Source organism: Nelumbo lutea, chromosome 5 (genome assembly GCF_056320005.1).
Source record: "Nelumbo lutea isolate HS-2025 chromosome 5, American lotus-T2T, whole genome shotgun sequence".
NCBI classification, from domain to species: domain Eukaryota; kingdom Viridiplantae; phylum Streptophyta; class Magnoliopsida; order Proteales; family Nelumbonaceae; genus Nelumbo; species Nelumbo lutea.
Genome location: NC_142688.1, coordinates 57,056,759 through 57,072,351, shown reverse-complemented (window position 1 = coordinate 57,072,351; position 15,593 = coordinate 57,056,759). Strand labels below are relative to the sequence as shown.

Sequence of the window (15,593 nt, the reverse complement as noted above, 5' to 3'; positions counted from 1 at the left end):
ACCTTGTTAATACCAACTTTTTTAATTTCATTAGCAAGAGAGCTGTCATTGCCAATATGTGGCATAGTTAAATCATACATCATACCTTTCTTAATTTCATTAGGAGATGATACATTGTATAAATTTTGAGAAAGCAATAGAAATTTCTTTTAAAACAAAAGCAATAGGAAACAAGTTGTTGCCCACCTAATTAAAACACCCTGTGTTAACTGTTAAAGCCATCCCAGAATTGAGCCTGTTATCTAAATTATATGTAAATTATACAAGAAAGGTTCATATTCATACCAAACAAGTGAAACAAGAAAAATTCAATAAAAGATGGCTCAACTGAATACCATTATGATAATTAAAAAGTTACCCAAAGTTAGTGACACAAACTGAGCGAATTCCAGCATCCGCTGCTGCTCGGCATGCAACAGGAACAACATCTGAAACCTTTTTTCATAAAAGTACAAATAGGTATCACGTTATGAAAATAAAAGAAATATCTACTGGTGAGAAGATAATATCAAGAGAAAGTATCCCAGAAATACTGTATTTTCCATGCCATGGGAAGTAGTATTATATGTATTCATGTTCTCTTCTTATTAAGTAGAAGATAAGTTGAGATACATTAACATATTGTTTACTTTTGCCTTTTGGCTTGGCTTTCTATGCCTGCATGTCTTCCCTTCCAGATTTCAAGTGAATTTTACCATTGTCGATAAAAAAAAAAAAAAAAAGATAAAAAGAAAGACAAAATTACCACTATGTCAGCTTTGATGGAGTTCAGCCACTCTACTTCTTCTTCCAAAATGGATGCTCGCGGGGCTATTGCGGTTTGGAAATACTGGATTAACATAAAGGAAGCAAAAGAACAAGCAAAATATATAAGAAAACTAAGATCTAAGAAATGACAAATATAACTAAAAAACAATGAGACCTAAGTGTTAGAATGATATGTTAGAAAGCTTGAGTGTGTTTGGCTGATAAGAATTCCTATTAGCCCATTCTTATGTTAAACTTATCTTGTAACTGGGCTTATGTTAATGGGCCTAATCTTGTTTATGTCTTAAGTCTTCTGGGTGTCCCATCACTAATCAGGGGTATCCCAGTAAATTCTTGTACTTTGTACTTCACTTATATATAAATAAAGGCATGGTCGCCTACAAGTACAGTTCGACATTTCCAGCATCTCTTCTTCTTCCCCTCTTTTCTGCTACTTCGACTACAGTGATTCAGCTTTCATGGTATCAGAGCATTGAGCACCTTCCTGGTTACTGCCGACGCCATCTCCTCTTTCTTGCTGTATTTCACTTTTTTTTATCTGGGTTTCTGCTGTGAAACCCAAGGGTTGCAGGAGAACAACACAAGGTTTGACCTAGGGTTTCCCTTGGTTGTAGGGCGCAAGGGAGGTAAGACCCTGAAGCAGGAGTCCTACTAGTTTCTATTAGTTGGCAGCTATTCGGCTGCTAAGAAGAGGTCTGTATACGACAGACCTAGTTGAGGAATGATTTCAGCAGTCCTAGTGTTGTCTGTAAGGAGGGGAACTCCCTTTACAGTTGCAGTACTCGAAGTTCAAGTGGAGTCTGCATAGCACAGGTCGGTTACCATCCCAGAACACCTTTTGCTGCTGTAACAGAACTGCATCAAAACTGTGACAGTCTCGGCAAGTCTGAAACTGTGTTGTGAGCTGTCAGGACCTGCTGAGGTTACTTCGGCCAATCAGAACCTGCATCAGAACTGGTTCAGAAAGACCTTTACAGAACTGTGGCGACTTCAGTTACAGATCATTTCCAAGTCGGTTACCAGCCCTACTCCAACTCTGTGAACTGGTTCAGTTACAGACTTTTCCTTGCTGCTGTACCCGAACTGGTTTAGTCCAAGTGAAGCCTATCTGGTGTGCTATCAGCACTGTGAACTCTGTGACCACTTCGGCCAGCCCTAACCAGAACCACCCAACAGTGCTGTGAACAACTCCTTGACCGAAGTTAGGAAGTAATCACTATCCGGTGAAGTTTCTTCTAAAGATAACAGACCTGTTATAAGGTCCTCAAACCTAGAGAACCCTAATCTACATAGCTTGCAGATTACAAGTGTGCTATTGGATGAGTATAACTTTAGAGAGTGGTCTGTCTCAGCAAGACTGTTCATTACCTCTCGTGACCTCACAGGCTATTTGGATGGAGATAAAAAGGAATCAGAAATCAGCAGCACTGAATACACTGTGTGGCGCAAGGAAAATGCCACAGTTATGTCTTTGTTGCTGGCCTCCATGACTCCTCGGGTGGACAGAACTGCTCATCATTTTCCTACAGCCACTAAAATCTAGGAGAAAGTATCTAAGACATATGGCCAAAAGAAGAATAATGCTAGAATCTATAGGCTGAACCAAGACATTGCAGCCCTAAGGCAAGGAGACATGTCTGTGGCAACATATTTTGCAACACTAGAAGGTCTCTGGGAAGAGCTTGACCATCACATGATTTTGGATTGGGAAAATGCCAAGGATAAGGAGAGGCATGACAAGCAGATTGAGGAGGGCAGAGGCTTCAAGTTCCTAGCAGGCTTAGGCCCTATATATGAAGGTGTAAGGTCACAGATTCTAGGGAGAGATGAATTACCTGAGCTTCATCATGTTTACTACCTAGTGAGGAATGAAGAAGGAGAAAGAAGATGCAGGTTGACTCCCAGACACAAGCAACAGAACTATCTGGAGAACATTCAGCCTTATTCTCCACTAAGGGAAGCAGATTTTCAAACAAGAAGTCCCTCACAAGTGTACCCATTGTGGTGGTGAGAAACACACAAAGTAGAAATGTTGGGTCTTGTACCCTCATCTGAAGCCAGCTGCTCTGAGAAAGGAAAAAAGGCAACATAAGGGCCACACACAAGTGGGAATCTCACCACCAACAGCAGTAGTGACATCTCACAGAGTACTCAGCCATTGTCCTCTTCCACTACAAAGCAGATTGCTGATTCCTCTGGACCAAGTACCTTAGACTTTACAGCTAATGAGGTAGAGGTTCTCAGTCGGGCATTTGCTCATCTGAAGAACAATCCTTTAGCTTCCGCCTCTCTTGCCAAATCAGGTACAGCCTTTGCATTTAGTGCAACTAGTTCCATTAATTCTAGCTCTTGGGTGATTGACTCAGGAGCCACTGACCATATGACACATATGCCCTCATTATTCTCCTCATATCATTTATTGTCTGGCCAGGATAAGATGAGAATAGCTAATGGGTCCCTCTCCACCATCTCAGGAAAGGGAGTGGTTGACCTAAGCAAGGATCTCTCTCTTAAACCAGTCTTACATGTTCCTAGTCTTACATCAAATTTGTTGTCTGTTTCAAAGCTTACAAGAAATTTGAACTGCAATATAACCTTTTTTCCCTCTCATTGTGTTTTCCAGGACAGATTGACGAGGAGAACGATTGGGAGTGGTCATGAGTATGAGGGCCTCTACTATTTTGATGCAGATGTCAATTCAGCACTGCAAGCTTCTGCTACTACTAGTCCAGAAAGTGTGGAGTCAAGAGCTAGGCTGCACTTGTGGCATGCTAGGTTAGGTCATTTGTCTTTTTCTTCTTTAGCAATGTTGTTTCCCGATTTATGTAAGGGCATTCCGAGTCAAAGTTTAGTTTGTGATGCGTGTCAAATGTCAAAACAATGCAGATCAATGTATCCAATTTCTAGTAATGAAATTCAAGCCTCTTTTGATTTGGTCCATTCTGATGTTTGGGGTCCTTCACCCATTGTCTCCATTGATGGCTTCCGTTATTTTATCAGTTTTATTGACCATTATTCTCAGTGCACTTGGATTTATCTGTTAAAAGGACGTGAAGAAGTTCCACGGATAAATATGATGTTTTGCAAGATGGTTGAAACACAATTTGATAAGAAGATTAAACAATTCCGTTCAGACAATGCAGCTGAATATTTTGAAAGATCCCTAAACTCATTCATGGAAGACGAAGGCATGTTACATCAATCATCATGTGCTTACACCCCTCAGCAAAATGGAGTTGCTGAGCGCAAGAACAGGCACCTAATGAAGATAGCTCGAGCTCTACTTTTCCAGCACAATGTGCCCAAGCAATATTGGTCTCAAGATGTTCTCACTGCATCATACCTGATAAATCGGATGCCATCTAAGGTACTGGGTATGAAAACCCCTTTCTCTGTGTTGTGTCCCACTCTTCCAGAATTTCCTCTTCCCCTACGGGTTTTTGGATGTACATGCTTCATACATGTAAAGGATCCAAAGAAAACCAAGTTGGATCCTAAGGCTACAAAGGGAATTTTTTTGGGTTAGTCTCCTATGCAAAAGGTGTATAAGTGTTATGATCCTGTCTCCAACAAAAAATGTCACCAAAGATGTAGTCTTTTTTGAGTTTCAAACCTATTTCCAATCTTCTCAGAATCCTCCTTAGGGGGAGACTAGTGGGATGGAAGAGCGTTCTCATTCTCCCTTCTTTTTTGTTCCCCTTTCATCACCTTCCACTACTCCTAGTTGTACCATTCCGGGTCGACCTAGTGAGACTCCCACTGTGCCAGTTACATCTCCAACTTCAGCTGATGCTCCCGATGATCCCAACAGGCAAGAAAAAGAGATACTTACATACAATAGAAGGAAGAAGGGCCCTCAACCTCATGATTGCAACCAGTTGGACTCAGATCAATATGTCTCTACAATCCAAGGTAATTCTGACTCTCTCAATTCAGATTTGGATCTTCCCATTGCTCTCCGTAAGCTTGTTCGTTCTTGCACCACTTGGCATTCCATAGCTGATTATGTCTCTTACTCACATTTATCACCTGCCTATCATTCCTTTGTATCTGCTTTTTCCTTTGTATGTGTCCCTTCCAGATATTCAGAGGCGGTATCTGATCCAAGATGGAAAGAAGCCATGAATGAAGAGATGAAAGCCCTAATGAAAGCAAGAACGTGGGAATTGGACCTACCAGAAGGGAAAAGCACTGTTGGGTGCAAGTGGGTATTCACAGTAAAGCACAGGGAAGATGGGTCAATTGAAAGATACAAGGACAGACTTGTGGCAAAGGGATTTACACAAAAGGAAGGAATTGACTACAAGGAAACCTTTGCCTCGGTAGAAAAAGCTCAACACAATCAGGGTTCTACTATAATTAGCTGCAAAATTCTCTTGGGAACTTCATCAGCTGGATGTAAAGAATGCTTTCCTTAATGGTGATCTACATGAAGAGGTACTCATGGAACCCCCACCTGGATATAATGTCGGAAAGGTGTGTAAACTAAGGAAAGCTTTGTATGGCTTGAAGCAATCTCCCCGGGCATTGTTTGAGAGACTTTGTACGGCCATGAAGAAAATGGGGTACACTCAAAGCAGTGCGGATCATACATTGTTTACAAGGAGACAGGATGAAAAATTTACAGCTCTCATTGTTTATGTGGATGATATGGTGATTACTGGAAATGATGTGAAAGAGATGAAGAGGTTGAAGGAGTTCTTGGCTTCAGAATTTGAGATCAAGGACCTAGGAAATCTGAGATATTTTCTCGGGATTGAAGTTGCTAGATCAAGAGAAGGAATCTACTTATGTCAATGAAAATATGTGCTAGATCTCCTAGAAGAAATAGGCATGATGGGGTGTAGACCAACAGACACACCAATAGAACTGAACCATGGATTACAAGAATCAATGGGTGAGGAATACTGTGATAAGGAAAGGTACCAAAAATTGGTAGGAAAACTGATATACTTATCCCTCACTCGGCCAGACATTGCCTATGCTGTGCATGTTGTCAGTCAATTCATGCACTCACCAAAGACTCCTCATATGAGAGCAATGGAAAGAATTCTAAGATACTTGAAAACTTGCCCAGGGAAAGGAATTCTATTCAGGAAGAACAGCAGACTTGGAATTGAAGCCTACACTGATGCTGATTGGGATGGGTCTGTTGGAGACAGAAAGTCAACCTCAGGTTACTATACATTCTTGGGAGGAAACCTAGTCACATGGCGTAGTAAGAAGCAGAATGTCGTAGCTAAATCAAGTGCAGTAGCAGAATACCGAGCTATGGCACACGGGGTTGCTGAACTCTTATGGCTCAGAACTCTCCTTAATGAGATTGGTATCAAGACTGAAGGTCCTCTCAAGTTGTATTGTGATAATAAAGTTGCTATCAACATTGCCAATAATCCAGTACAACATGACAGGACAAAACATATTAAAATTGATCGACACTTTGTAAGAGAGAGAATTGTTTCAGGGGAATTCTGTGTGCCTTATACTCCACCAGAAATGCAGATTGTAGATTTATTAACAAAAGGGCTGGCAACTACAAAGTTCAAGGACATACTTGGCAAGCTAAACATGATTGATATCCATGGTCTGGACTGCTGATGATCAGAATCAACCTGCCCGCACCGCTTGTGATAAACCCTCAACTCTTGATCCCTCTGACCACCCTCACCATTGCAGCTCTCATCACCCAATGGAATAGGTAAAGGAACTGCCCTACTCTCACTGCTCTCCCCCTGAAGACAAGAACTCAAACCCCCACTCTCACTACTCTCCCCCTGAGGGGCAACCCGAGGATAATAAGGTGTCCCCTCAAAGAAAGTGACATCCATGGAGACAAACTTCCTCCCGGAGACAGGATCATAACAGCAATAACCCTTTTGAGTTTGTGCATAACCAAGGAAGATGCATTTGGAGGCTTTGGGTTCGAACTTGGAGGGATGGGGTCAGAGAAGCTGAACAAAGCAAGTGCAACCGAATGTCTTAAGGGGAATAGAAAACAAGTCCTCACGTGGGTGTAGAAGCGAAAAAGGAGATCGCATATCAAGGACCCTGGAAGGGACCCGATTAATAAGGTATACTACCATGAGGATAGCATCCCCCCAGAAGCAAATAGGGACATTGGAAGTAAACATGAGGCTTCTAGCCACTTCCAAAATGTCCCTATTCTTCCTCTCGGCAACTCCATTTTGCTGAGGTGTATGAGGGCAAGAGCTTTGGTGGATAACCCCATGATGAAGAAGATAAGATGTCAATGATTTAGCAAAGTATTCCTTTACGTTATCAGATCTAAGAACTTTGATCTTAGCATCAAATTAGGTTAGGATCATTTGGTGAAAATTTTGGGTCAGGGAAGGTACCTCATCTCGTAAACGCATGAGATAAACCCAAGGAAAACGGGTATGGTCATCAACAAATAACAAAAAATATTTGTACCCACCCATGGAAGGGATATGATAAGGCCCCCAAACATCAATATGCACAATATCAAAAGAATTATCACTCTTTTTATTACTCAATAAATAAGGCTTTCTACAATGCTTAGCAAACTCACAACTTTCACATTGTAGCAGAGACAACTCAATAGACTCAAATAAAGTAGGAAACAGACTCTATAAAGATCGAAAAGACAAATGACCTAATCGGTTATGCCAAAGCATAACCAGACTCACACTCTGAGAAACAAAAGACAACTTCTCTACTGACTTTCCCTGACGGAACCGCTCCCCGAGCAGATAGATCCCATTCGTCTCACGGCCAATCCCAATCACCTTCTGCATCTCCAAGTCCTGAAAAACACATCGGTCAAGGAAGAAGGTTACTGAGCAGTTCATATGCTTGGTAATACTATTGACTGAAAGAAGGTAAGTATCAAGCTTAGGAACATGCAAAACAGATGATAGGGAGATAGTATCTGAAAGCTTGATGTCACCCTTCCCAGAAATAGGAACCAGGGAGCCATCAGTAATAGATACCTTACCCCTACTAGAAGACAAATGGTAAGTAGTAAACAATAAAGGCAAGCTAGTCATATGATCAGATGCACCTGAGTCTATTACCCAACAAGGTTCAGTAGTACCTGGAGCTAAGGCATGATAGGCTGAAGCTCGAGTACCTAAATGGGCAAAGGCAGATGTGACAGGGGCCGATGGAGGCTGCGGTGGCTGCGGTGGCTGAGCTGAATTTTCAACCTCCTTTTCTAGCTGTATTAGGGCAGCCCGAACTACAGCTAAGGTTTCCAAAGATGTTCCTTTTGTGCCGGATGAGGATGCTGAATCAGTGTTCATGGCTACATGAGCAGTGCCCTTCTTGTTTCTTAACTTCACAGGAACCAAGTGGGGATGCAGTTTCCAACATGTCTCTTTTGTATGTTTGGGTTTCTTACAATGTTCACATACTACATCCTTCTTGTCTTTCTTCCTCCTGTCCTTCTCTGAATCACCCACTAATTTTGGTGTAGCCGCTACAAAGGCTGATGTGGGTTGCATCATAACCTTCCTTCTGGTCTCTTTACTGTGTACAAATCAGTAAGGCTGAGAGAGAGTCACACTATCTCTAGTCAAAATTTGTTGCCTCACAATATCATATTCTGAGTTCAGTCCCACCAGGAATTCAAACACTATGTTTGTCTCGATGTGCTTTCTATCGGTCTGAGCATCTTTGGGACTCTCCCACTCAAGAGTCTCTAAGTGATCAATCTCGTGCCACAAGGACTTCAAGGTAGAGAAGTAGACCGACATCAGTTTCTCTCCTTGTTTAAGGGTGTTCACTTCACATTTCAATTCATATGCTTTGGCAACATTAAGGGGTTGGAAGTAAGTTTCTTTCATAAAATCCCATATCTCCTTAGCTGTCTTTGCCCACAAATAATTCCGGCTAATATGAGGCTGCATAGAATTACACAACCATGTCATAACCAAATAGTTTTCTTGCATCCACTTGGTATATGTCAAGTCTCCCTTGCATGGTTCTTTCATATCTCCCAGGAGGTACCCTAATTTACCTCTTCCACCAATAGCCATCATGGCTGATTGGGCCCATTCCAAATAGTTTGATCCATCAAACTTTACGGTCGTAATCTTGACCACCCATCTCAGAAATACCACCATAACTGATGTTCCCAAGACTACCTTCTGCCTGAATTTTAGACTCCATTTCTGTCAAGTCTCAAAATAGCACTTGAATCACCAATCACAATCAAAACAGTATAGGCCTGATCTGTATTCTCAGTGTATGTGCACAAAACTGAAATAATTCTGATCTGAAACCAACTAGCCAACACAGCAGTAGTTGTCCGTAGATCTCTAACTCCCTTGGAACTCTGAGAACAACTTTATTGGAACTCTGAGAACAGCTTTAAAAAAAAACTGATATGCTAGGGAAAGTTAGGGTTTTAATCAGTCCTGAAAAGAAGAATTCAGTCGCACAATTCAAACTATATAGATGAGCTTACAGTAGGGTTTTAAACAATCCTGAAAGGAAGCAATTCAGTCGCACAGTCCAAACTATATAGATGAGCTTGCAGTAGGGTTAATAAGAAACCCTAGAATTTGATCTGACCTACCAATAAACTTAAAGAGTAGCTCTAGGTAGATCACAGGGTTCAGTCAAACACTAGGGCTTGCCGCAGATCACTTTCAAACCCTAGAGTAGAGAGAAACACAGTTCGGCCAGGGTTTGCTATAAAACCCTAGTGAATCGAAGAGAGAAAGAACTAGAATGGTTCGGCCTTCCCCTCCAAATAGGTCCAACCTATCTTCTCTGATAGAACTTCTCTTAAAAGGTAAACAACTTACAAGGAAAAATTAGTTCGTTGCCTTCTAGGGTTACCTGAACCCTAGTCTTCTCTGATCCTTCTTGACCACCAACACTCTGCAACCCTATCAAGTTTCCAACAGCTGCTAGCACCTCTGGCGATCTCCAAGAATCAGTCTGCGAACTCCTCCTTTTCAGCTTTCAGTCCAAGGGAATTCTCATGTGGCCGGCTGGCATTAGACTCACATGAAAAACCCTAACTTGGCTCTGATACCATGTAGGTTTTCAAGACTGCTATTCAGTCTTGACCACTAAGAGATTTCAGGTTCGATGAGAAGAGAAAGTGAAGAAGAAGTAGAAGAAAGAGTGGTGAAAGAGCAGTAGAACACATATTTTGAGAAGAACAGAATGTCAATATTCTGCCGCCGCCACTTTAAGTTAATATATATAGGTTATGCTAATTACATGAAAGAACATATCTTCCCTTGGTGTTTACATCATAACTGCTAACAAATAACAAACAATATAAAACTGAAACTAGAAATAACATAATAGCAGAATAACCACAGCTGTGACTAAATACATTCTACCCTACGGACAGAGTGGGACCACAGTTGTGGGGCCCACATCAATGTTCTCTACAAACACCATAATCATCAGAGAAAAAATTTAATCATGTCATTGACATAAAGCTACAATAGTTTAGACTTTCAAAGAAAAGGAAAAAGGACAAATTAATGATTCAAAAAAGAGAGAAAGATAATAGAAGTCAAATCTTCAACCTCAACAACACGAGTGGCATGCCCAAAACCATGACCACTGACGTAATATGCAAAGACGAGATGCTTTTTTGATGCAGAGATCTGATTACCATCATCAAGAAATCATATATGGAATTGAAACCCTAGTTCTTAATGAAATTCATGTCTACATACATCAAAATTAAGTGTGTGTGTGTGTGTGTGTGTGTGTATTGTTTTGGTATAGTCAAATTAAAAAAAAAAAGGCAGGGTTATCTACAATCAATCAGATCATCATCATCATCCAAGCCTTATCCAACTATATGGGGTTGGCTTGCATGAATCCTGTTTCGTCATTCCATTCTTTTTAATGCCATATCCATTGTTATCCACAACAAATCAGATGGTCTTAGAAAATGTGTCAAAGCCACCCTTATTTTTGCAAAGTACCCTAATGGAGCCAAATTCTTAATACTTCATATCCTTCAAAATCTTCTATTAGCCTTTGTTGATCTAGAAACCCAAAAGGAACATGATGTTCAATCTGGACGCCAAGGACCTCACTGTAAAATATCATAGTCTCTACGGCTCCCTTGAACAACTCTATCCCTCATCTATCCTATCACCAATTGAGAATCATAAATTCCTAATTAATATTCATCCTTTAATAGCCCTCCTTTAAAAATAATATCAGTTTGGCTCTTGCTAAATTCCTTAAAGTGACTGATCTGGACTCAGGAGTGTGCTAGTTGGGTTGCAAATAAATGATGCTTGTGTCAATTCAAGGTGTTAATGTTATATCTTTAGCTGGGTTATGCACTTCTGTTTTCTTAGATTTGATCTTTAGTTAGTTACAACTGACAGATTACTGTATGTTCTATTTTTTGGCATAGTGAAATGGTGATGCTATCTGCATCAATGTACCCTTGTATTAATAATATTAAATCCATTCTCTTCTTTTTCTTGTGATCTGTAGTCTCTTCTTCTTCTTTACTTTTCTAGTTAGTGTATATCATTCTCTTCCTTGCAGGTTAATATGGCATCATATCAGTAAATAAGCAAGATTCAGATGCATTTTTTATTAGGTTCAGACATATTCAGACTATAACCAATAGAAAAAAAATAATGTTCTATAGAATTATTGTTAACAAAATTGTGTGAAGGAGTTCTTCAATTGGAAAGCTTTCTTGTGAACTATCTTCCATCGTTCATTGTTTTATATTATGTCAACCAAGTACAGAGCGAGATTCTTTTTTGAGATTTCCTGGCTGTGTTTAGAGCTGTTTCAATTAGTTTCAAGTTTTTTCGCAATGTGAAATTTGAAGTCAAGATTCATGCAAAATATTGATTTTAACTAAAATATTTTAGATTCAGCAAAAGGGTCTAGATTATTACAATTTTCTGGGGGCTAAGAAGGAGCCATTTTCTGACCACAGTTTTGATTTAAGATGTCAAGCGCAGTTCTTGACTACTATGTCAGCACCATGTTGATAAATTGTAGGTTGAGCTTTACAAGTAATTGGACTACTTGACCACTTTTTCCACATGGTTTAGCAAAGGAAACTCAAATCTCACAGTTGAACTATGTCCAATATAGCAAGACTTGGAAAATAATTTGGAATTTATATCCTTGTGCTTGTGATCTTGTCCCCTAACCAATTGTGGGAAAATATAACTGTAGACTGTAGAGTGTATATGCTGAAAGCTTTGAAAATCTGTGTCATATTAAAGGCAGATCTATACAGCACCCTTGATTTGAGGTTTGTATAAGGAGCCAAAAATAGAAGATACCATAATTTCCCACCTAAACCATAATTCACCTGTCGGAATATAAGAGGTCTGTCATTCTGCTGGATTTATGTGCATTTTCTTTAGGCTTTAGAGTGTTTAGATCTTCAAGGTATCATTCTAATTTAAAAGAAAAGGTGATTGTTTTACTAGCAGTAGCTACAACCCCAAAGCACAAAAGAATCTGTGCAACACCTAAAGGCCTCCACAATGAAGTAAAAAAACCGGTATTAAGCATTCTATTTAACTTAAGCATAAGCAGATCATACAAGATTTCTTGCAATCTTCCTGAAGTAACATATAAATATCCAATCTTCTCCCTTTCCATTACAAGAACTAGATCCACTCATTGTTCATTCAACAATGAACAATACATCAGAGAGAATGAACAATAAACCATTCTCAAATTAGATCAAACCATGGCCCATTCAACAAATGACAGCATTTTTAGTCAATGTTAAGCCCAGCTTGATCATCTTCTAGTACCAGGCAAAAATTTCCGAAAGACGGACTACTTGACCATCAAATTAGAAATTAGAGCATCTCAAATACCTTCCTACTACCATGTGAAAAACACAATGGCCACCTTCTTACAGAAATAAAAATAAAAATTGAAAGCGTTTAATGTCAACTGAAAAGAAATAACAAAGTTCTTATTAATCAAAATCAAAGAGAGAAAAAAAAAAAAAAGGAAAAGAAACTTTTTACTTTTTCTTGAGGTGGGGGTGGGGGTAACTCACCTTACTGGTTGGGATCAGCACACGAATTGGGTTTGGATGGTTCTTACCAGTCTTCTTCAGTATGGGGAAAATGAGTCAGAGTTGGAACTTGGAACAGTGTCAAACTAGAGCCTAGAAATCAGCAAAACACGCAAGAGTTGCAAACTTCAGGTAGAAAACAAGAAGTTGGGTTGAAACCGCTAATTCAAGAATTCCAAAATGACATGGGACTGGGACAGGCCTTGTTTTAGAATCGCCAGCAGCTTTAGAACTATAAATAACTGATTTCTTTCTCGTTTTAACTAGTTGATCAGATCTCAGCCATTATACGAAGTTCGATGATGACCAAAACTTAAAAAACAAAAACCCTTGTCTCATTATTAGAGATCGACGATGAAGAGGCAGTTAATGTGATCTCTACGTATCAGAGTTTCAGGAGATGACATTAACTCAATATACGTTTTTACTTTTTATCGTTACAGGTGATAAATTTTAGAATTATTATATTTAAAGATAAAATTTGAAAATTAATAAAAATAATAATGACTAAAAATAAATTTAAGGGAGAGGTTCAGCCGAATTTTTAGGCCCAAACTACATTGGGACAGGTGTAAGGAGACCGAATCAGCCACTCACAAAATTGCCCCCCACAATGTCCCATAACGATGATATCATCATTCTCGATTCTATCATTGGGAGATGTTCCCAATGCATGGCGGAGATGTATTGTGGGACATTGTGAGGGGCAGTCTTGTTCGGGGTTGATTTGAACTCAGCCGATGCCATAGAATGGGGGCATTTGACATTTTGAATGTTTATAGCTCTCTGTAGTGGGACTCAAAAATCTGCAATGGGCCTATTCATACTTCTCCATAAATTTAAATGCTTCTAATGAAAATTTTAAATTACAATTACTATTATTAATTGACTATAACATTATTTCATTTATTGGTAAATTTTAAATTTGACATTTCATTTTTATCATTGTTAAGAATACATGCTTATTTTTGTTTAGTTTAATAAATATACAATAAAAGAGATATGCCCTATTTTTATTTAATTTACATTATATATTTTAGTTATTTTAATTAGAACACATTTTGACTCCAAATGATTGACTTGCTTACCCACCATTGGGTGGGAAGAAAATGATTTTGATTTCAAATTATTTTTCAAAATATCTATTTTTATGTTATTAAAAGTAATGTTGTGAATTTAATTAGTAAAACTTAATGATGAAAAAATATATCTTAAATATAAGTACAGAGCGAGATTCTTTTTTAATTAGTATTCAAAGCTATTGTTAATGTCTATAGTTTTAATAATTGTATCTTTCATTTAATGTTGATTTATAGAAAATAATTATTGTTAATTTAATATGTATAAATATTTTTATTAAATTTAGTTTTATTAATAATTTGTAATAATTTTAATAATTGTTATTATTTTTATTTATTTTTAAATGAAATTTCAATTAACTTTAAATAAATAAAAATAATTACAAAAGCTAACATTTTTATTAATTTCATTAATATTTAACAATTATATAGGAATGACAATGGATTGGGTTCAGGGCAAGGTACTCGATCCCTATCCCTACTCCATAATCAAGACACTACTCCATTCCCGCCTTGTTCCCGTATGTCAGGCAGGTTCAAGGGAAGGTAATCACTCCCCAATGTCAAGCAAGTTTAAAGGCAAGGCACCCCACTCCTCATCAAGGATGGATAATCCTTGAATTTCCCCACCCCGTCCCTAGTATTGAGCGAGTTCAAGTAAAGGTGTAAATCGGGTCATGCTGTGCCAACATGGCACAACTTGCATGTGACCCACACAAAAGTGTGGGTTGTGTTGTGCTAGCCCATTGGGCGTCTTGGGTCATTCCTCCTCCCCTAGGATAATTTGGGGGTTTAGTTCGGCACGCCCAACGGCCTGAGCCCACATGGACCCATGCCATACTGTGGGCTAAGCTGGTCCATGTGCTGAGCCTTGGGCCAAGTCAGGCCATAGATAGGACCAAGCTATGAGAGGTCCATTTAAAAAAAAATAAAAAAAGATGTTTAAAATTTTATTTCATATGATTTTTTATGTATATAATTTTTTATATATACAATTATACCTATTCATGGGCCTGGTAACCCAACAACTCAACTTGACTTAACTTGTTATTTTCCAAGCTTGGACAAGATTTCAAGCTCATGGGCTCAAGCTCGAGCTTTCTCAAATAAGCCTAGCCTGATATTATTACACATATAAAAAAAAGTACTTATGTTATATATAATAAATATAAATATCTATATATATATATATGCTTCTTAAATTATTAATAAATATCAATTTACTATTAGGAAATATAAATTACTTTATTAATTTATTAAATTGTTACTAAATTAATATAGTATTAGCTTATAAAAGTATAATGAAAATAAGACATTTTGTGTACAGATTGGGTTTCGGGCTCGGGCTCGAGCTTCATGCTTTATATAAGGGCTGGGCTTGGGCTGGCATATTTTTTGTTGATTAAGAGGCCCGTGTTAATTATAAAACTATGATTTTTTACAAATTAAAAATTTTATTTAATTCTTGTCTAGTATAAAAAATATAATATTTCTATATATATATATATATATTAATATAAACTTTGTTATTTAAATATTATATAATAATATTTACCATATATGCATATAAATTCCAACTTGAGCTTATTAGGAGTTATTTAACTTGTACCGTATCTACTAAAGCCATCATTGGACTCCAAAAGTTTGATACTCAATTAGACTTCGAATCTAATTATCCCTGATAATGTGTGGGCATGGTGCATATCTCA

General features: G+C 38.4%; 1 protein-coding gene across 1 annotated transcript in view; it reads right to left on the bottom strand.

The window, feature by feature from the left end:
• The window catches only part of LOC148852579 (L-arabinokinase-like), a 138,311-nt gene that overhangs the window by 118,566 nt on the left and 4,152 nt on the right, over positions 1 to 15,593 (bottom strand). The window contains exons 4-7 of the mRNA XM_088945832.1: positions 12,788 to 12,864; positions 10,302 to 10,382; positions 746 to 829; positions 359 to 435 (exon numbers count right to left, since the gene is read on the bottom strand). Of these exons, the coding sequence (XP_088801958.1) occupies positions 359 to 435; positions 746 to 829; positions 10,302 to 10,382; positions 12,788 to 12,864 (319 nt within the window). The remainder of the gene's footprint in view (positions 1 to 358; positions 436 to 745; positions 830 to 10,301; positions 10,383 to 12,787; positions 12,865 to 15,593) is intronic.